The 21,584-nt window shown below is 47.0% G+C and overlaps 1 protein-coding gene across 4 annotated transcripts in view; it reads left to right on the top strand.

Moving 5' to 3' along the window:
- Positions 1-21,584, top strand: part of PPP2R5E (protein phosphatase 2 regulatory subunit B'epsilon) — a 521,840-nt gene that overhangs the window by 32,501 nt on the left and 467,755 nt on the right. For 2 of the 4 annotated variants that reach the window (XM_085626198.1, XM_085626200.1), the window contains exon 2: positions 4,936-5,099. In XM_085626198.1, coding sequence (XP_085482324.1) covers positions 4,943-5,099 — 157 coding nt within the window. In that variant the 5' untranslated portion in view covers positions 4,936-4,942. The remainder of the gene's footprint in view (positions 1-4,935; positions 5,100-21,584) is intronic. The other 2 variants (XM_085626201.1, XM_085626199.1) reach the window with 1 other exon arrangement.

Raw genomic sequence — 21,584 nt, 5'->3', positions numbered from 1 at the left:
AAAAAAGTACACCAGTAAAGGTCACATGCCTCATGTCTTTGGTTTTCTTGTATTTACATTTTTAGGTCGAGCCTAGCGCAGTGCGCGTGGGCTGCTCTAGGATAAAACGACCTCTTGGAATCGCTCTAGACTTACGGCCTATGGCTTGCGGTTACAAGCAGTGTTGCGCGAGTGCGCGCACACCACTCGACTCACGGTACGCTGCAGCTGCATTCGCGGCCACGCTTGTTTTGAGGGTCTCGCTCTGGACTTCCGGCCCGCTTAGTTTTACGTATTTTGTTTACTGTTAAAATATGTCGCATGGGTAATTTCCTATCAATATATTTTATTTGGTTTACAGTCTATCTTTAAATTAAATTTGTAATATACGTTGTTTGCTTTACTTTTGGAAATGTCAGTAAACCATTGTTCCTTTAGAATAATTGGTACGGATACACAAATTTAGGACCAATATGGCCGCCACATTTCCAAAATTCAATCCACAGAATGCCTTTTACCTATAATATTGACGTTCCAAGATGGCTGCACATCCTAGTCTTTCCTTGGTTTCTATTTCCAACGACATCTCAGTTTCCGGTCAGTGTTGTGCCGCTGTTCATCTCTAACTAGCATATGAGAGTCTCTAGACGCTGCACTGACAGCAAGTGTGTCAAAATATGCCAAGCCTTCTGTATCCGCCGGTGCCAGACTGAGAAGGACACTGAAACAAAAGGGAATGCCATTTAAATAAGAGATGGGAATAGCCCCTCAAAACCAAGCTTTTCCCGTCTTTGCGCATCCTTTCGCTGCGACTCTTTCCGTGTGCCATGCGGTACCTTTTAAAAGGGAATAATTACACAGGAGGGTAGTGAGAGGGCTCAGCTACTTACTGCGCCAGTTGCCTAGTGCTTTCTGTCATTTGCTGCTCACAGATATTAATGTAGGCAGGGCAGACTCTCCCTTTCGATGCTAATGAAATTAATACCACCAAGCATATCGTATTTTTGTTATCGCTTTGACAGTTTCAATGGGGAATTGGCGATGCCGTGTTTATTAGTATTTATCAAATGAACAAGATGAACAAAGGTTGAAATGGATGAGCGTTCAGTGGGGCACATGTTGGATAAGAAAACAATCTTGAGTAATAAAACTAGAAGCAAATAGTTAAATCTGGGCCTAAGAAAGAACAGGGATGTTCTAGTACATGAAATAACAAGCATTGGCATAGCCAATATGTCTCGTCTTTGAGACCTTAGGTGTTTAGCCATGCAACAGTTGATGTTGCACCAAGGATATTGTGCTGCATAACTAAATACTCATAAGGTCACAAAGCCCCAGTTACTTTACACAAACACACATTTTTAGTTGTTGGCACAGTAAAATTAAGTAATTTGACCAAAAAGACAGGAAGCTGAGCCTGTGCTGAGACCTTGACCTGGTTTCCAAGTTTCAAAGTCATCCGCTTTGGACATGCAACCCTTATGTAATGTAAGCAGTAGCTTTTTGTATATGTGTGATCCTTCTCTGTAAAAACTTTTGCATTTCCTCTTGTTAAAATGTTAACTGATGCCCTTAGGTTCACCTTTAAAACAGGTATGTATGTGCACAAAAAATAAATAGATTAGGCATAAATTTGACATCTCCACATGCAAAAGGCATGCATAGATGAATTGTAAAGACTACCCTGCCAGAGGCACACAAAGATGTTAAACACTACGATGTGAACAAATGCGCGATGGCAGAGTAAGTGAATGAAAGGCCTAAATAAATGTATACTCACCCAAAAAGCTTATATGTAAATAATTGCTGTCGAAGTAAAAAAGCTCGCTTTAAATGCTTGCAGTCTGAGGGAATTTAACTGAATGCTGAACCAAGTAATAAAAGTGTAAGATAAATAACAATGGTAGCTAGTGAAATTTAAGGATTTATTTGGGCTCTGTTGCGTAAAATAGTATATTTTATTTTATGGGTATTTCAGTGTGGGAATTTAAAAAATACTTACTGTATTGCTGTTTGTACAGCTCTCCTGCCGTTTAAAAGTGCTGGTAATAACAGCTACTCATTTGAGCGCTTTTACATGAGCCCTAGTTCCGTTACATAAAGACACATTATTTTGGTAGGTACGGGGAGATTACGTGAAATGCCCAAATCTACAGGATGCAATGCTGGCGCTGGATTATGAAGCCAGTGCCCCTTGTTCCCAAGTCGACAGTAATGTGCGACACGGTTTCACTCGAAAACGAGCAAGCCGATGAGCCAAAGTACTTCAGCAAATGCATGCACGCTGTGAAAGTTAAAAGTACAAATAAGGAATAAATGTATGTAAAATTAAAGAAATGGAGAGGAAAGGGATGCGTGACCTGGTTTTCGCGGCAAATAAACAAGTTGTCGAAGGTAAATGCCGAAATAAGTATGAAACATATCGGAGAATGAAACAAATGGAGACGGCATTGATGTGCGACACGGTTTTACTCGAAAATGACTAAGCCGTGAAAGTTATAAGCCAAAAGAAGTTAAGAGCCTAAAAAAAATTCAACTGATCTGAGAATCAAAGAAATGGAGAAAGCAGTTCTGCCAGTGAAAGTAAAAAGAAAATGTGTGAATCGGTTTAATGCAGCCAGGGACAGTTAAGCCCCCAAAAAAGTTCCGTACAAAAGCGCATGAATACTGTACTTTGGAATCGGGGACTGATAAGAGCCCCTTTTATGATATATTGAATACAAGAGATATCACAAACCGCGCAAGCGCTTTGTAGGCAAAACCTAAAAATGATAAAAAATTACAGTTGGTTAAGCAAAACACCATCTTCATAAATTCTCACATTGCAAATCTTCTAGACCCACAGTTTGTTGGAGGGTGTATCCAACATTCACCCCCCTGCCCACTGCCCACTATATTAACCTGTGAGATTCCATGTAACAAAATACCTATCTGTATGCTTTGATAGAGAGCAATAACAATCCACTCTAAAATGCCTATTGACTTTAACACACGCTTTTACAATAAATACGTCAAATATACTGCCTTTATCATAACCTCTCATAACAAATATTGAGACCTATTACCCTTATCATTAGTTTTTCACCATGACCAACTCAAACCTACTGTGTTGAGCATAAGCTTTCCCATATGGCCACCATTTGGTATATACCAAGTATGTAATTTGGAAAGAAAGAAGTGCTGGGACCTCAAATTGTCCTTAGAAGCCTCTTGCCCGTGCTGTTGAATGTCTGCTTGCCAAATCTCTTTACTCTTGAATCCACTTCATAACTCTTTAGTCTACTACCAGACACTCACTGCCCCTTTATCTTGGTCTTGCAGGTTCCAGCTTTCTCCCTATGTCACAGTTTTTCAGTCTGTCTTTGTCCTTTCCACCATGTGTGTTTTTTCCATCTCTTGCTCTGGGTCAGAGTCCGATGAGGGGAAAAAGAGTGCCATTCCCCAAAAATGAGTGCCAGTATGCCCCACCTGTATACTAATTCGTACACCATTTCTGATGTCAAGTAATTCAAAACCTCTCCTAAGGGACTTTAATAAGTATTATCATGGTGTATTTCTTCGGTCCCCCATGGTTTGTTCAGGTGGATCACCAACACCTAAACCCTTGCCTTCTACGATAATATGTGAGATTGCATGTAACAAAATTCCCCCCTACTGTAGTTTGTGCAGTTAATAATAATCCACCCTTTAAACGTATTGACTTTAACACATGCTTTCCATAATGAATACGCCAGGCCTACTGGTTTTGTCGGTTCAGCAATATTTTGTAACCTGTTTAAATTCCAACTAGGCCATGTAATCATTCTTCAGTGGCTGCCTTCACTTTTGGACACCTCCTCCTTTTCTAGGTACAATAGAGCAATAAGTGATAACACAAATTAAGGTACCTAAAGGGCTGGCAATCCTTTCCTGTCCTATGCATTATTCTAAAGCCAAGGCAGTCATAAAGGCTTTCACCAATAATCAAGGTAAATCATTTGCTGTACAGTGGATCCTGCAGGGCGTGCCGCAAATGACACCCCACTCCCCCCAGTGTTCTGGTTATTTAGGGACTGGAAATGATGCTTGTCTGATAACCTCACAAATCCCCCAAGTGCTTGTTCTCCCTGTGATTGTCTGTAATGCGACACACGCTTTCCATTCTTTCAACACCTCCCTTGTAGTTAGCATGTAAATCTCATGAAATGATGAACCAAGGCATATTTCTGATTGAAATGCCCCCATTTTGGTGGATTTTCCTAGACTCAAACTGTCTCTTCTGTTTTTCGGTGTTCCTTTAAAAAACTCTTGCTGGCGTACCATATACTGCAACATAAACAACAATGAACAGCATCTTTTTAGAGACAGTAACGAGTCACCTCTAATTTATTAAACCATTGTTCCCCATTTATACTTGTGAAGGCTTCCAGGAAAGAGTTCTCAATTAAGACTCAGAAATACTTGTGTTGCCTAGCTACTGGTTGTTTGCTTTTCTCAGCAACCGACTTTGTCCCCTCCTTTGATCAGAAGTCATAACCTTTGGTTTTGCAATTTATATCTCATTTATATTCTTTATGCTTTAGTTCTTTAAGCAACATAATCTGTGAAGGCTCCAGGTAAGTGACCAATCAGTGATGTGCCATCTGCATACAGAAATATGGTAGATTGTCATTGTTATGCGCGGTTTCCGGTTTAAAATGGCATAAAAACAGAAATTATTTGTAGCAAATATTATTTTAACTTGCCTCAGAATATATGAATGTGATAAGTGTCTGTTTTTGCTTTCAGTGATCTTTTTTATAAACCATTGTCAAAAATAGTATAAACTGGAACATTGTAGGGCCTTTTTTATTCATTGGTTAGCTTGATCTACTTGGAATTTCATTGTTCATGCACTCTTTCTAATAATTATTAGTTTGACTTCTTGTATTTTATTTAGGATTTTACATGTTCGTAATTATTATCCATTTCATTCAGTAGGGCTATGTCCTCAGCAGCAACCACTCCTCCATCAGTGGATAAAGTAGACGGATTTTCTCGGAAGTCCGTCAGGAAAGCAAGACAGAAGAGATCACAAAGCTCTTCCCAGTTTAGATCTCAGGGGAAGCCCATCGAGTTAACCCCACTGCCTCTGCTTAAAGGTAAAGTTGAAAATTTTGAGCAATGTGTTATGCGATTGTTTGTTTTGTAAAGCTCATAAGTACAGAATCTTTGCTTTGAAAATGGCCATAATAATTTGCAGCACATACCTTCGCAGTGCCGGTGCTGCTTTTAGTTTTCTATTTGTAGATTTGTTTTGCATTGGTCCTGCCTTACATCACCAGGTAGGTTGACCTGGACCTCATTATATGCAAGGTTTTAAGTGTTGATGCTTGCAAAGTAGTTTTGTATACTACTGTGGACCAGTTTATTGGGGATGAGTTCAATACATGAATGCTAAGTAGCATACGTCTTGTTCTTGTTCTTGGTGCTCTTGTGTTCTCCATTCACGTTCTTGTTTTAAAAGCACTGAATAAACTTTTTGAAGTTATCCATTGTGATTGAGGAGGTATATCTTCTATTAAAGACATTCTGCCTTACCAGACTAGAATACCGGTGTCAGCTGATTTATCTTAGTATTGTTGGAGTTTCTGAAAGGCCAGTGGGAAGGAATGTATAAAGTATCGCTCATTATGGTTCACTTAAAAATGCATTTGGGCCATTTAGCTGGTATATAATTTCTTTAACATATAGTTCAGTTGAGTACGTTCATAGTGTAAAACGTGCTTTCTGATGCTTTGATTTGAGATTAATACTTTGTTTTATAATTTTTCAATTTATAGAAGAAAATAACAAATGTTTTTTAGCACAAAGGGATATAGAGTGGTTTTCCGAGTGGGGAGGGAGCATTGACCTTTCTAGGTGTGACCACAGATTTCATAGTTGTATTAACTTTGGAGTAGTGGGAGAACTATGGGGATACAATCGTTATTCTGTGTACATACAAAACAATCCCCACACTCTACCAAACTGCCCAATGTGCCTTGATTGTGGCCAACGTGCTTCATTAGACAAACATTCCACGTTTATAAACCACCATATTAGTGATGGTATTTCTAGAACTCATCAAGTTTCAAGGCTTCTACCATATTTTCTGCTTTGAGGATGACAGCTTCACCCAGATATCAAGGGTAGCCTCTGGGTTCCAAAGATGTCACTGTTCATAAAGATTTCTAATATAATGTGAATGCCTCAATGATATTGGTGTTTTTGTGAAGTAACTTCTCTTCGCTATTTATGATTGGGTGTGTTTGCTTCCTGGATTGTTGAAAAAAACCCACCTTAGATCCCTCGTAGCCTAAGAACTATCGCCCAATAGCTGGTCTGCCTAGAGCAGCTAAAATCTTGGAGAAGTCAGTGAATAAGGTACTGACTGAGTACCTGGACACCTACAATCTGCTGGACTCGACTCAGCATGGTTTTCGATCACACCATTCCACAGAATCTGCTCTGATTGTAGCAGCTGAGGAGATCGGAGAAATAGTGGATAGAGGGGGCAAGGCAATCCTCGTACTATTAGACCTGTCGGCAGCTTTCGACACCGTGAATCACACTGTGTTAGTACAGAGGCTGCAGGAGGTAGGCATCGAGGGCTCCGCTTTGTCCCTCCTCATCGTTTCTGGAGGGGAGGGAGCAGAGCCTATATTGGGAGGGCATGCAGTCACAGTTTCCATCTTCCTTGTGGGGTTCCACAGGGATCATCCTTGTCACCTAGGATGTTTAACATCTATGTCATTCCCATGGCCAGACTTATCAGGAAGCATGGTTTCGCCCTAGTGTCTTACAAGGATGATTCTCAACTTATAATCTCGATAGCTAAACAGCCTGAAGACACAGCTGTCAGGTTTCATGCGTGTCTCACTAAAATCATGACATGGATGAGCTATAGCTTCCTGAAAATCAATACAGACAAGACGGAGGTCATTGAGTTTGGTCGGGCGATCCCTGTGGAACGACTCCTGGTGGGCAGTGAGAGCTGGAGAATGCCCTAGCCCTGTACCCAAGGTGAGAAACCTCGGAGTCCTCTTTGACAGTCAGCTAAACTTCTCTGCTCAGGTGAATAGTCTTACCTCTTCCTGCTTCTTCCTAATAAAAACTCTGAGAAAGATTTTCCCTTTCGTTGCGCAGGAATTACAAAATACAGTGGTGGTGGCCCTTCTACTGTCCAAGCTTGATTACGCAATGCTTTGCTGTTGGGGATTAACAAAACCCAGATGAGTAGGCTGCAGTCATTGCAGAATGCTGCTGCGAGGTTGCTTCTAAATATACATAGAGGCCAATCAACCTCTGCTGGAATTGGAGCACTCCACTGGCTTCCTGTACAGCAACGTGTGGAATTCAAGGCATTCTGCCTGGTTCATAAAGCATTCTACGGGGGAGGAGCTAAAGACACACAAAAAATGCTAATGCCCTATACCCCCGTACGTGCCCTGAGATCCAGTAAGTTGGGCCTTCTCCAGATAAACAGGATTAGGAGAGTAGGATGGGGTGGAAGAACCTTCTCAAACTGTGCAGCAAAGTTGTTGAATAATTTGCCAACAGCCATGAGATTTCAGCCAAACCGACCATCTTTAAGAAAAGATCTGAAGACCTGGCTGTTTGCGTCAATATAGCTCTTGTAATGTAGATTGCACCACTTCCACACTCACCAGCGCCAAGACGCCACAGCATTCAAGCGCTTTATAAACTTATATCCTATCCTAATTCAATAGACTAGTCATTTATTTGCTTTATTTCTCTTCTTTGGAAACGATTGTGTTGCATACTGTTGTCAGTAGTGTTTTTAGAACAAAGTGGCATCTAATTCACCATTCATATTTTGTTTGAGGATCCCATTTCTAAATGTGTGATTATTTGCCCCTAGATATTATTTACTAGTCTATTAGGATTTGCTGTCTTTTGTTGTACACTGCTGAAGACAGAAGGCTCTAGATGTCCAGTCCAGAATTTCTGTGTGAGTATTTATTGCTTGTGCAGGCTTCTCCATGTAATTGAGAATTTTGGCAAGCTCCATCTCAGTGTTTCAACTAACATGTTGGATTTCCTTGCTGCCTCCTCATGGGCATATGTGATACAAGAACTACTCTATCACCATCTGTGTGCCTTCCTTTACTTTTGTAAAACATTTCTGAAGTCCAGAAACAGAGCTGAAACTATTTTAGAGAGTTGCTTGGTTTACTGTTTGGGGCTAATTCAGATTTTGCCTATTTGCATTCAGAGTATGAATTATTTATTTGTCTATCTTCTATTTGGCTTATCTTTGGTAGCCTACCTGTCTAGTTTGGACTGTTTTCTGAACATTCCTTTAATTTACAGTTTTGAGGGTTAGAGTGCTTTGAATGTGGATTATACATTTTCATTTTCTTTAAGCCAGTAATATAACCAGTACACATTCTCTTCAAGGGTACTATTTATTCTCCGGTTTTCCAAAAACTATTTTATTGTTAATTTACAGCTAAACATAGCATTCCACTTGCGATTTACTGTTTCTGTTGTATGTTCCTCATTCAGACTTTAGTTTTTTTTCTCCTCATCATTGTATTATCAATGGGCAAATCAGTCGTTTATCCATTTATTTCAGAAATTCTATTGAGTTGTCTGTTTGGAAAAGATCTGTGTACTTGATTTTAAAAAAAATATTTTATGGCTTTTTAAATTGATCAGGCATTGTAAGAATGCATGGTGGAAATATTTTACTGTTCTGCTAGCTCATTTTGCAGCATTTAGGGATGGTGACTTAATTATGACTAGTCGATTACACCTTAATGCTTTTGGAGTGTGATTAGGTGAGGTATGCCTTTGTAATGGGAGATGAACACATTTCTCTAGCATCCAAACCAAAAAAGGAAGTTTCATATTTTGCAGAAAATTAGCCAATTCCCCTGTATTCAGAGAGGGCCTCTTTAGAAAGGGAAGTATGCGGCCTGAGGAAAGGAACCATGAGCAGGACAACAATTTGCTAATGGTAAACACAGTTGTGCTCATGGGTCTGAGCAAACTTTGAAAAATGTATGTACATCAATTCATAAATGTGCTTTGGGGTAACACCTCTTTGTTCATTGGTCTTTTCAGATGTTAGTCATATGTAGCTTCAACCCACCACATCATGCTGCATGTGGTAATATCTCAGTCCACTTCAAGCATTCGGTCTCTTGCACTGTGAGCGGCAGCATTTTGCCTGATCACAAGTGCACATCTGCTTAAAAGGAATTGTAGTTCAGTGCCATATCTGTTGAGCCAGTACTCTATATTACAATATATATTTTTTTCTTTAAATTTGTATCCTTATTTGTTTGTCATCCCTAAGAATGATCCAAGAGATACAGTATCGACTCCCCAAACGTTTTCTATGACAAGGTGAATTTAAGATGAAAAAAAACCTGTTTGTTTTTGGGTGCAAAGTGTAGTGGGTTCAAAGGAAGGGGCAGGACTACTGGTCATAGTGCTTTGAGTTAGTTTTATTTAAACAGTACACGTCTTCTTTTTGAGTCCCGAATTTTAGATTTAGATCATGGTAGGAGAGAAGTAAATCCTTTTGTAAGGTGGAGAATGCTGGTAAGGTCTTCCTCCGAAGTCTTCAGAGAGGTGACGGGATTCTTCGCTTCTCCCGGGTCAGGTGTTTGCTCTCATGGCAGAGAAGAAAGAGAGAACGAATACCGGTGAGTGATCAGTCTTTTGAGTGCCCAAGCAAAAACCGGGAAGGTAGTGAGGGGAAAACCACGCAGTGCAACACGTCGACGGCAAGAGAAATAAGGTTGTGCGAGTGCAGGGGAGGGTACCTTATTCTAAGGGGAAAATGAGGGGGCTCTGTCCCTTAGTCGTCGGACCTCACCCGCCTCCCTACCCAGCCCGCAAACTTCCCACTTACCTGGAATAGCCACGCTCCTCCTGGAGCATGGCAGGGCACAACGTGGTCTCGGCTCGGCTGCCTGCTCTGCGCTCCGACCGGCATCTTTGGTAGTCGCTGCCGATTCGTCTGGGTTTCGGTCTCCCCTTTGATCCGCGTTCTTCGCTTCTTCCGGTTCTCCGCTGCTCCTCCGTGCTTCGCGTCCTCCGTCGGTGTACCACACACTCTTCCTGGTGTCCTCCGAGCTTATTGGCCTCCACCTCTCCACGTAAGCACAGGGGGCGGGGTCTTCAGGTGGTGTGCTCCTGTTAAAGGGATAGTTCTCCTGTCGTAGCGAAGTGGGACTTGCGAGGGATTTCCACTCTTCCTGTTGTGGCAAAAGAAGAGGTTGTTTTGTTGTAGAGTTTTCACGCAAAAATGGTGCACTATAGTCCCTTGGCTGCTCTACCCCATGACACACCACCTCCCCTGGATTCTCCCGCTCGGGGAGAGGGAACACCCTGGACAGGAAATCTGCACTACTGTTTTCTATCCCCTTCCTCTGTTTTACAGTGAACGTGAAGGGTTGTGGGGAGAGGAACCCACGGAGAACCCTAGGGTTGTTTGCTTTGTTTCTGCTCATCCATTGCAGGGGAGCGTGGTCAGTATACAGAGTGAAGGGATGACCCTCTAGGTAGTATCTCAGTTTATCTACTGCCCATTTGATTGCCAGACACTCCCTCTCTATCGTGGGGTATTTTGTTTCTCGGGGGAACAATTTCCTGCTGATATACAGGACAGGATGGTCCACCCCGTCAGAAGACAACTGTGAGAGGACAGCCCCTATCCCGTAACTAGAAGCGTCGGTGTGTAGAGAAACGGCTTAGAGAAATCAGGGGATACCAGGACCGGGCTGGATGTGATTGCTTTTTTAGGGATGTGAATGCCTCAATCATTGGTTCGGTGGGATGAAACAACACATTAGGACTTAGGCCTTTCCGTAGCGTGTCAGTGAGGGGGGCAGTAACCTCTGAGAACTGGAGAATAAAGCGCCTGTAGTATCCGATCAACCCTAGAAATGCCCGCATCTCTCGTTTTGTCCGGGGAAAAGGCGTGTCGGTTATGGCCTTGATTTTCTCGTCTTGGGGGGGCGATCAATCCGTGACCCAACACATGCCCCAGGTATTTCACTTTTTGATACCCCACTCGTGATTTCTTTGCGTTTATATGTAATCAAGCTTTTTGTAGTGCTCGTAAAATGGTCTGAAGATGTTTCAAGTGGGTGTTCCAATCTGGACTAAACACGACAATGTCGTCCAAATGCGCGGATGAAAAGGACTGATACTCCTGTAGGAGGGTATTCATTAGCCTCTGAAATGTAGCGGGGGCCCTGTGTAACCCAAACGGGAGCTCGGTGAATTCGTTCAAGCCATCGGGGGTGGAGAAGGACGTTTTCTTCCTGTCTTCTTCCCGTAAGGGCACTTGCCAGTACCCTTTCGTTAGATCTAACGTGGTGATATACTTCGCGTCCCCGAGCTTTTCTATTAATTCGTCGATGTGAGGAATAGGAAAGGCATCAAATGCAGAAATCTCGTTGAGGGCTCGAAAGTCCATACAAAAGCGCCGGCTTCCATCAGGTTTTGCCACCATGTTTTGCCACCATCACAATTGGAGACGACCATTCACTCCGGAACGGATGAATCACTCCCAACTGTAGCATATCGCGTACTTCTTTTTGAATGGCGGTAGGAATACGAAAGGGTCGTTGTTTGATGACCTTCCCTGTTGGGGTTTCGATCCTGTGCTCTGCTAGGGAGGTCCTCCCGGGTTTGTCTGAAAATATAGAGGCAAACGGAGTCAACGTTTGTTGTAAGGTCTTCTTTTCTTCCAAACCGAGGTCCTCATTAATCACTAGTTGTTGGATGGTACAGGAGTCTTACTCAGGAGAGGGTAGCGTGAGGTGGGCGGCCTTAGGCACCGGGCCCAACCATTTCTTTAGATTAACATGGTACGTTTGAGTGCGGGTTGGGCCCACTTGTACTCTGTATGTGGTTTTCCCGATAGTTTCCACTATCTTACACGGGCCTTTCCATTTGGCCCGGAACTTGTTGGAGTCGGGAAGTAATACTAACACCCACTCCATGCAGGTCAAACTTCCTCCACCTTTTCCCTTTGTCATAGTAGTGTTTCTGTAGTAGGGGATCTCTGTGTATAGTCATAATCTAGTGAATAGTCCCGCCCATGTGCGTGGACCTCGGAGCAATAAAAAATAATCTCTAAAGGTGACAAATCATGCAGACCTGCATACACCTTTAAGAGAGAATTTAATTTAAAGACAGATAATGCAGCCTATACCCACAGGCTACACTGTCCAGTACTTCAACTAGAATTCCACCAAAATCCACAACAGCACTGCCTGTCTAGCTTTTCTCCCCAAGGGAAAAAACCCTGCCTCTACCAGCAAAAGCCTCTGGAATGATAGAGAGGAAGGAGAGGACAGACAAGCCCCATAGGCTGCCATTATGTGGCTTAAAACAGGATACTGTGCCTTTAAGAAAACTTTCCAGATTTCCAGAACTTTCCCCAGTATCCCAGAATGCCCAGCAGGTCCCATTTACTTTCAGTTCTTTTTTCCGGCTCCTGCTAGCAGGACCCTGGAGCATTGAGCTCTCCCTTTTTCAAGGGTTTAATTGAGATTTTGGCAATTTTTGTCACTTTTTCTGGTGTTTAGTAGCTGGTACTGTCAACATGCCTGGCTTGTTCGACAAGTGCCCGGAATGTGGTCGAAAGAAGGCTAAAACTGACCCACACGAGGTGTGCATAGGTTGCCTTCCCCAGTCCCACGTGCCTGAAAGCTGTACCATCTGCCACTCGTTCTCAGCCAGGACCCTGAGGGACAGGATGAAAAGCAGGCTTCAAGCTCTGGAGGAGCGAAGACTGAAGGCACCAGGTGGGTCTGGAGGGGCTGATTTGGCCCATACTGAGGCCTCTGGGGGGCTCCCCAGGGGCAGGAAGACCAGTAAGCGCTCCCACTCCCCGTCGACGTCGAGGGCGACGTCGAGGAGGATGACCACCGTCTGCTCGCCGTCTCCCCAGGGCTCTGGGGAGAAGCGGCGTCGACGATCGCCGTCGAGGGACCTGAATAGGCCGCCGTCGACTACATCGGCGTCGTCGGCGACGCCGCCGTCGTCGGCTCCGTCCAGCGGTCGGCGTCGAGAGAAGACCCGGCGTCGGCGTTCGCCGTCGAGGGATCGCAGCTCGCCGTCGATGAAGAGGAGAAGGAGATCGCCGTCGAGGCGTTTGAGATCGCCGTCGAGGCGTTTGAGATCGCCGTCGAGGCGTTTGAGATCGCCGTCGAGGCGTTTGAGATCGCCGTCGAGGCGTTTGAGATCGCCGTCGAGGCGAAGGTCGCCGTCGAGGCGAAGGTCGACGCCGAGGAGAAGATCGCCGTCGAGGCACAGGTCGCCGTCGAGGCGAAGGTCGCCGTCGAGGCGAAGGTCGCCGTCGAGGCGAAGGTCGACGCCGAGGAGAAGATCGCCGTCGAGGCACAGGTCGCCGTCGAGGCACAGGTCGCCGTCGAGGCGAAAGTCGACGCCGAGGAGAAGGTCGCCGTCGAGGCACAGGTCGACGTCGAGGCACAGGTCGACGTCGAGGCACAGGTCGGCGTCGAGGAGAAGATCGACGTCGAGGAGAAGATCGACGTCGAGGAAGAGAGAGTCGCCGGGATCGGTGTACTCGGTGGTGTATACCCCGCCTCGGATGCCTCCGTCGCCTCCGCCTCTCCCACCTCTGCCACCACCGCCTCCACCAACGTCTCCACCTCCGTCACCGCCTCCTCCACCACCGCGGCCGCTGCCTCCGCCACCCCCGCCTCTGTCGCTGCCACGCACTCCTGTGGGACCGCCGCCGGTTCCCCCGAGGTCGGTTTCCCTTCCGCGGTACCCGACTCCGCCGCAGGGGACCCCGAAGCCACGACGCCCACGGTCGCCTGGACCAGCGAGACCGGCGGACAGGCCTAAGCCGAAGAGGTCGCGCTCCCGCTCTCACAGGAGGAGACGATCGCGGAGCCGCGGGCGGTCCTCGTCGGACTCAAGACGACGCCGCAGGAGGTATAGGTCCAGGTCGCGCACGCGCTCCTCGGACAGAGACCTTTCCCCGACGCTGTCGGACTCCCCGGGGACTAGGGTGTCTCCGGTGGACGACTTGGTCTCGTTCCAAGAGGTGCTGTTGCGAGGGGCTGCGAAGTTGAATATCACGGTGACGGTTCCAACACCCACGACGTCCGTGATATTTGAGACGCTTCATAAAAGACACTTGTCTCGCCCCCTCCTGCCTCTCGTGCCTGGACTGGTGGAACCAGCCTTGGAACTGTTCCTCACTCCCGCGACGACGAAGGCCGCTCCGTCCAGGCTCATGAAGAAGTATAGGGCCCCGGAGTCGGATCCGTCCTTTTTGAGAGTGGACCCGAAGCCGGATTCGGTTATCGTGACGGCGGCGAGAAAACAACATGCGACCGCCCCGGCCTCCACGGTTCCACCGGACAAAGAAAGCCAGTGGCTGGACTCTGCGGGCAGGAAGGTGTGTGGTACCGCCGCCACCACCATGAAGGCGGCGAGTGCAGGGGCGTTCTTGGGCCGTTACGATCGGGCCCTGTGGGAATCCCTGCAGCAATATGCGGACCTCCTGCCACGAGACCAGAAGGAGGACTTCTTGGAGACGGTGCGCGAAGGCATGCTGGTTTCTAACCAAACGATCAGCGCAGCGGCGGATGTATCGCTATTGGCCGCCCACGCCTACTGTCATGGCGTCCACCAGCGGCGCCATTCGTGGTTGCGCCTGACGTCCCTCAAGCCAGAGGCGCAGCAAAGAGTGGCCAACCTGCCCTTCTCGGGGGAAACCCTGTTCGGGAAGCATGCGGACGATGAGATGGCCCGCATGAAGGCTGAGGCGGAAACCCTGACGGCCGTCGGGTTGGAGAAGGCCGAGAAAAAGAAACGCCCGTTCCAGAGGAGGTTCGGGTCGTCGGGCCGAGGGCGTGGGCAGGGCTCGGGACAGCAGCAGCCACAACAGCAGCAGTTCCGCAAGCCCTTCCAGAAGCGCCAGAGGGGTAGAGGAGGCCAGCAGGCTACTACCACAAACAAGGGCCCGGCCGGGTCTCGGCCCTGAGCAGCTACTTCCCCCTCAACCGTTACCCACTCCAGTGGGGGGAAGCATTTTTCCGGCAGAGTGGAGAAAAATTACTCAGGACAAGTGGGTGCTGAATATTGTTTGCAATGGATACAGTCTTCGGTTTATCAGCCCGCCTCCAGCGATCCCGCCGGTCAGCTCTCGATTCCAGCTGAGAGAGCTCCAGGCGGAAGCAGACATCTTGTTGAGAAAAAAGGCGGTAGAAGAGGTACCTTTGTCTCAAAGGGGAAGGGGTCTGTACTCTCGGTTTTTCCTCGTTCGCAAGAAGGACAAGAACGAGTTCAGGCCCATTCTGGATTTGCGACAAGCAAACAAGTGGATTCGCAGAGAGAAGTTTCGCATGCTTTCGTTGCACCAGATTTACCCTCAGCTGCAACGGGGAGACTGGCTCTGTGCCATAGATCTACAGGATGCATACTTCCATGTGCCCATAGCACGGAAGCACAGGAAGTTCCTGCGATTCCAAGTCGGCGCCAATCACTATCAATACACAGTACTGCCATTCGGGCTAAAATCTGCGCCCAGGACCTTTTCGAAGTGCATGGCGGTGGTGGCGGCACACCTGCGGAGGAACAAGGTGTTTGTCTACCCGTATCTGGACGATTGGCTGATCAAGGCATCATCCTTCGAGGAAGCGCGAGAACACTTCCGATGGACGTGCGAGCTCTTGAACAAGCTGGGGTTACACGTCAACATGTCCAAATCGGTCCCGACTCCGGTACAGTACCTGGGGGCCTCCATCGATACGCGGTCAGCAAGCGTGTCTCCTTCGGAGGAGAGACGGTTATCACTCCTTCGGAAGGCTCAGGACCTCAGGACGGCTCCATCGACGACTGTGAGGAAGGTGTCTTCTCTACTGGGATCGATGGCCTCCTGTATCTTCCTCACTCCTCACGCACGGCTACACATGCGACCTCTGCAGGAGTGCTTGGAGGATCAGTGGGATCAGAGGACAGGCTCTTGGGACGACCAGATACGACTGTCTCTGCATGCCCTTCAGTCTCTGAAGTGGTGGTGTTCGGCGGAAAACCTCCTCAAGGGGGTTCCCTTCCACAAAGACATTCCCACGACGAGTGTGGTGACGGATGCTTCTCTCCAGGGCTGGGGAGCGCATTCCGGGGACTTGCAGATTCAAGGGAAGTGGTCTCCTTTGGAATCAACGTACCACATCAATTTCCTGGAACTCAGATCTGTCTTCCTGGCACTGAAGGCCTTCCTTCCGTCCTTCCGTCCTTCCAGACCAACTTGCTGCTGATACAGACGGACAATACAACCACGATGTATTACCTCAACAAGCAGGGGGGGTTGAGATCGCGCACTCTGTCGCAGGAGGCGCAGGCGATCTGGCGCTGGCTGCTGGCCCGAGGACTGACGATTACGGCCACGCATCTGCCAGGGGTGCAGAATGCTCAGGCGGACGCCTTGAGCCGGCTGATTCAGGAAACCACGAATGGGTCATAAACGACGAGGTACTAGGAGAAGTCTTCGCAAGGTGGGGGACTCCAGACGTAGATCTGTTCGCCACCGCCGAAAACAGCAAATGCCGAGACTTCGCATCCAGGTACTACCAGCGGGGGACGCTGGGGAATGCGCTATGGATCGATTGGTCGAACAGCTTTCTGTACGCTTTTCCACCCATTCCCCTGATTCCGGCGGTGCTCATCAAGCTGTCCCAAGCCAGGGCGCGGATGATCCTGATCGCCCCGGAGTGGCCCAGGCAGTGGTGGTTCACGGACCTTCTTCACCGGTCTCTCCTTCCTCACATGCGGTTGCCGTGCAGGCCGGACCTTCTCACGAAGTTCGGGGGGCGGATGGTGCACCCCAACCTCTCGTCTTTGAGTTTGGCGGCATGGCTCCTGAAATAGTGCAATATGGCCATCTGAATCTACCAGACGATTGTATGGACATTCTGAAGGAGTCTAAGCGACCTTCCACTAGGACATCCTATGCTTACAAGTGGAAGAGGTTCTGTATCTGGTGTAAGTCCAAGAACTTTGATCCGACAACATGTAAGGAAGATGTCATCCTTCCATACCTTTTACATCTGGCGCAGTCTGGCCTTAATTTCCATTCCATTAAGGTTCATCTGGCTGCTTTGACTGCTTACAGGAAGTGCCCTTCACAGACTTCCTTCTTTCAGATCCCTGTGGTCAAGGATTTTTTGGAAGGCTTGAAGAAAGTGTTTCCTCCTGTCAGACTTCCCTCGCCTTCTTGGGACTTGAATGTGGTGCTGTCCAGACTGATGAGGGAGCCTTTTGAACCTATTCACAAGGCTTCATTGCAGCACCTATCCTGGAAGGCGGCGTTCCTAGTGGCCATTACATCGGCCCGCAGGGTGAGTGAACTTCAGGCATTATGTTGTCAAGAACCTTATACTGTGTTTCATGCTGCTAAGGTTGTGATGCGTACTCACCCTAAGTTTCTTCCTAAGGTTATCTCTGACTTTCATGTCAATCAGACCATAACTTTACCTACGTTCTTTCAGAATCCCTCATCGCCAGCGGAAAGGGCTCTCCATTCCCTGGATGTTCGAAGGGTGTTGAAATTTTATCTGGATAAGACCAAGGATATTCGTAGGTCTGACCAATTGTTTGTTAATTATGGCTCAGTCAGGACTGGTCTTGCGACCTCTAAGCAGTCCATCTCTCGGTGGAATGTGTCCTGCATACAATTGTGTTATCAAAAGGCTAATAAGACCTTAGGGGGTAAACCTAAGGCTCATTCCACCAGGGGCAAAGCTGCCACGACGGCTTTGCTGCGTAATGTTCCGATTGCGGAAATCTGCAAGGCGGCCACTTGGAAGTCGGTCCATACCTTTGCTGCGCATTACTGTCTGGACACGGATGCCAGGGCAGATGCTCAGGTTGGGCAGGCTTCGCTGCGAAATTTGTTCGCACAGTAGTGGTAGTGTCTTGTGTGTTCTCCACCGCTTTTGTTGTGTGGGGATGGGCTTGCCATTCTATTCACTAGATTATGACTATACACAGAGATCCCCTACTACAGAAGGAGTAGTTTCTTTTCTGTAACTCCAGTTCTGTAGTAGGGGTATCTCTGTTATAGTCATAAGCGCCCGCCCTCCTCCCCGGTGGAGAGATACTTATTCATAGGTAGAATGCTACAGGTCTGGCGTGCTACGCCTTCAAAAAGAACTGAAAGTAAATGGGACCTGCTGGGCATTCTGGGATACTGGGGAAAGTTCTGGAAATCTGGAAAGTTTTCTTAAAGGCACAGTATCCTGTTTTAAGCCACATAATGGCAGCCTATGTGGCTTGTCTGTCCTCTCCTTCCTCTCTATCATTCCAGAGGCTTTTGCTGGTAGAGGCAGGGTTTTTTCCCTTGGGGAGAAAAGCTAGACAGGCAGTGCTGTTGTGGATTTTGGTGGAATTCTAGTTGAAGTACTGGACAGTGTAGCCTGTGGGTATAGGCTGCATTATCTGTCTTTAAATTAAATTCTCTCCTAAAGGTGTATGCAGGTCTGCATGATTTGTCACCTTTAGAGATTATTTTTTATTGCTCCGGGGTCCACGCACATGGGCGGGACTATTCACTAGATTATGACTATAACAGAGATACCCCTACTACAGAACTGGAGTTACAGAAAAGAAACTACTCCTTCTGTTTTCTTTGATGTTTCTCCAGATTGGAATATGCCAGATCTGAGTTTTTCTAGTTTTGCTTTTAGCTTCTGGGTGTACTCGAGCATGTCTCTGGTTTCGGTCACGCCTTCTTTCTCCCAGGCCTCTTTTGTTATTTCTGGGAGACTCCGTGGCTCCTGTCCGTACAGCATTTCGAAGGCCGAACAGCCAAGACTGCTTTGCACTTGTCCTCTGATCACGTAGAGGGCAAGAGGCAGTATCTGGTCCCACTCTCTGCCGTTTATTATCCGCATCTTCCTCAATGTGGACTTTAGCGTGCCGTTGTATCGCTCCACGAGCCCGTCCGTTCAGTGCAAGGATTATCAAACCACCCTTTCGGTCTTTATTCAGCCCCATGGTGCTTCACCAAAGTTCTCAAGTCAGTGGTGGAGACACTAAGAGCGACATTCTGCTCCTAGAGCAATGTCCGGTCAACCTCAACAGTTTCAGGAGACGGTAGGCCTTCTCCAGAACCTGGGGTTTGTGATCAATGCCAGGAAGTCGCTCCTGTAGCCATCCAAACTAATATACGATGTTACATCGTGGTGTTCACACCGCGATACCTTTACAACACAGGCATTACAACGCAAGTCGTTACAACGACTTGCCCTGGACTTAGGAATAGTATGATTTACTATTCCAACTCCAGCCTACGTTACTGTAGGGAAGGTGTTGGAATAGTAAATCATACTATTACTTAGCTTAGAGCGCCATCCAGTGCAAGTCATTGTTATGACTTGCGTTTTAATGCCCGCGTTGTAAAGGTATTGCTGTGTGAAAACCACAATGTAATCGATGTTTCCCTATCCAAACTGGTGACCTTCTTGGGGTTTTTCATAAACTCGGTGACCCGCACCCTGAGTCTCCCAGTGAGGAAGATGGCCAAGATTTGCAGGGAACTCTGGCAAATGCTAGCCTTCCCTTACTTCTCAGGAAGGAAACTGTTTACAGCCACTTTCGTAGGAACTTAAAGGCATGGTTATTCAATCAATAGATCATGGACAGCTTGGCTACTTGCACAGTGGCGCTGTGAAACCTTTTTGGTAGCTATGCTCCTTATAAGATTAATAATAAAGCCTGGAATGGCAGAGCCATCTTTGGCTGTGATTCAGACTTAGTGATAGGATCCGGCGCCAGCAAATCAGGATGGGGAGCTCGATGCTGCTACTGCTTTACAGGAGGAAAGTGTTCCGCTGACCGAGGAAAGCCGACTCCACACTATTTGCCTAGCGCTGATGGCGGGTTCCTTCATGATCCAGTGTTGGACGAAGGACAAGTTGTCTTGCAACGTCCTCCTGAATATGGACAATGTCTCGGCGGTCCGTTACATCAACCATCTCGTGGGAACGAAGTCCAAGGTCCTAGCGAACCTCGCCAAGGACCTTTGGACCTTTTGTCTCTCCCACAACATCTGTGAGAGCAAAATACCTCCCAGGAACTTCCAATGTGATAGCAGATTGGTGCTCCAGGAGCAGGTCAGCCATGAGCCTGTGGCAGCTACAGCCACCGTCCTTTCAGAGACTCAACAACATGTGGGGCCCGTTCTCTATAGATCTCTTTGCGTCCCATCTGTATATCACCAACTATCACGATTCTTCAGTTGGAAGCCAGACCCTCTCGCTACTGCGACTGATGCCTTTCTCCAAGATTGATTCAGTTCGCGATGATAATGGGATTCTCTGCACAAATCCGCAGACAACAGGTGAATGTGGTGTTCATTACTCCGTATTGGAGGTCTCAAGTGTGGTTTCCATTTCTAATGCAACTTTCCTGGGATCCTTCTACCCAGAGATATATTATTGAGGGTTCCCCAAGGCAATTCCCCTCCTCTTGTCCAGCAAGGGTGAATGCCCTTGGTGGCCTGACGGATTTCAGGCATCGCTGGAGAGTCTCAGGCCTATCGAACAATGCTCAGAGATTACTGGGAGAAGCTTGGGCTGACAGCACAAGCAAGTGCTACAGATCAGCATGGAATAGATGGGTCGAATATGTGACGTTACAACGCCACATATTACATCGCGGTAGGTAACAACGCAGTCGTTACAACGACTGCGTTGTTACCATGCGTGCCTTTACAACGAAAGTCGTTTCTACGACTTGCACTAAATGGCATGCTGGACTTAGGAATAGGATAAGTTACTATTCCTACTCCAGTTAATGCAACAGCAGGGAATGTGTTGGGTTTAAAATCTAACACATTCCCTGTTGTTGCACGCCACCTAGTGCAAGTCGTAGAAACGACTTGCGTTGTAAAGGCACACGTGGTAACAACGCAGTCGTAACAACAGTGTTACCTACCTGCGGGGTAAGAACAGCGTTGTAAACACTGTTTTTTCCGATGGGTCAGTTGGTGTTTTCGAAATGACCTAAGATCCCATGGGGTGTGAAGTGGTAGCCATTATGAATTTCTTGGCGTCATTAGCGGCCCAAGGCCTACCGTACCGCACTATCAACTCTTATAGGTCAGCGATCTCAGCAGGCCACGTGCCCGTTCAAGGGGCCCCAGTCGGAGAACATCAGATCTGTAAATTGATGCAAGGAATTCACTTCACACTTCCACCGGAGCCCAGGTACTTGTCATTATGAAATGTTTTATTATGCATATGTCTAAACTTACAATAGTTTGATCACGGAGTAATGCTTATACAAACATGCTTCTCATCACAATTCGCTCCTCCCAGAGGCACATACAATCATTACATTGAAATTACAATGAAGTGAGTAACACCATGTCTTATCTTTTAATCACTAATGTCTATTGCTGACTCATCGTGAGGTGGAGCACAGATATTCCCTCTAAAGTCCTTCCACTTTCCCCATACCCGCTTCCATTTCTTAGGGCACCCTCTATGTGTATATACTGCCTTCTCTGCCACCATAGCTCCATCCATATCGCTACATCATTCTCGATGTGTTTAGCGATGTTACGTTTGGGGAAC

The sequence above is a fragment of the Triturus cristatus genome, chromosome 9 (assembly GCF_964204655.1).
Source record: "Triturus cristatus chromosome 9, aTriCri1.1, whole genome shotgun sequence".
Lineage (NCBI taxonomy): Eukaryota > Metazoa > Chordata > Amphibia > Caudata > Salamandridae > Triturus > Triturus cristatus.
Note: the sequence above shows the minus strand (reverse complement) of the source record. Positions and strands in the feature narration are given on the sequence as shown.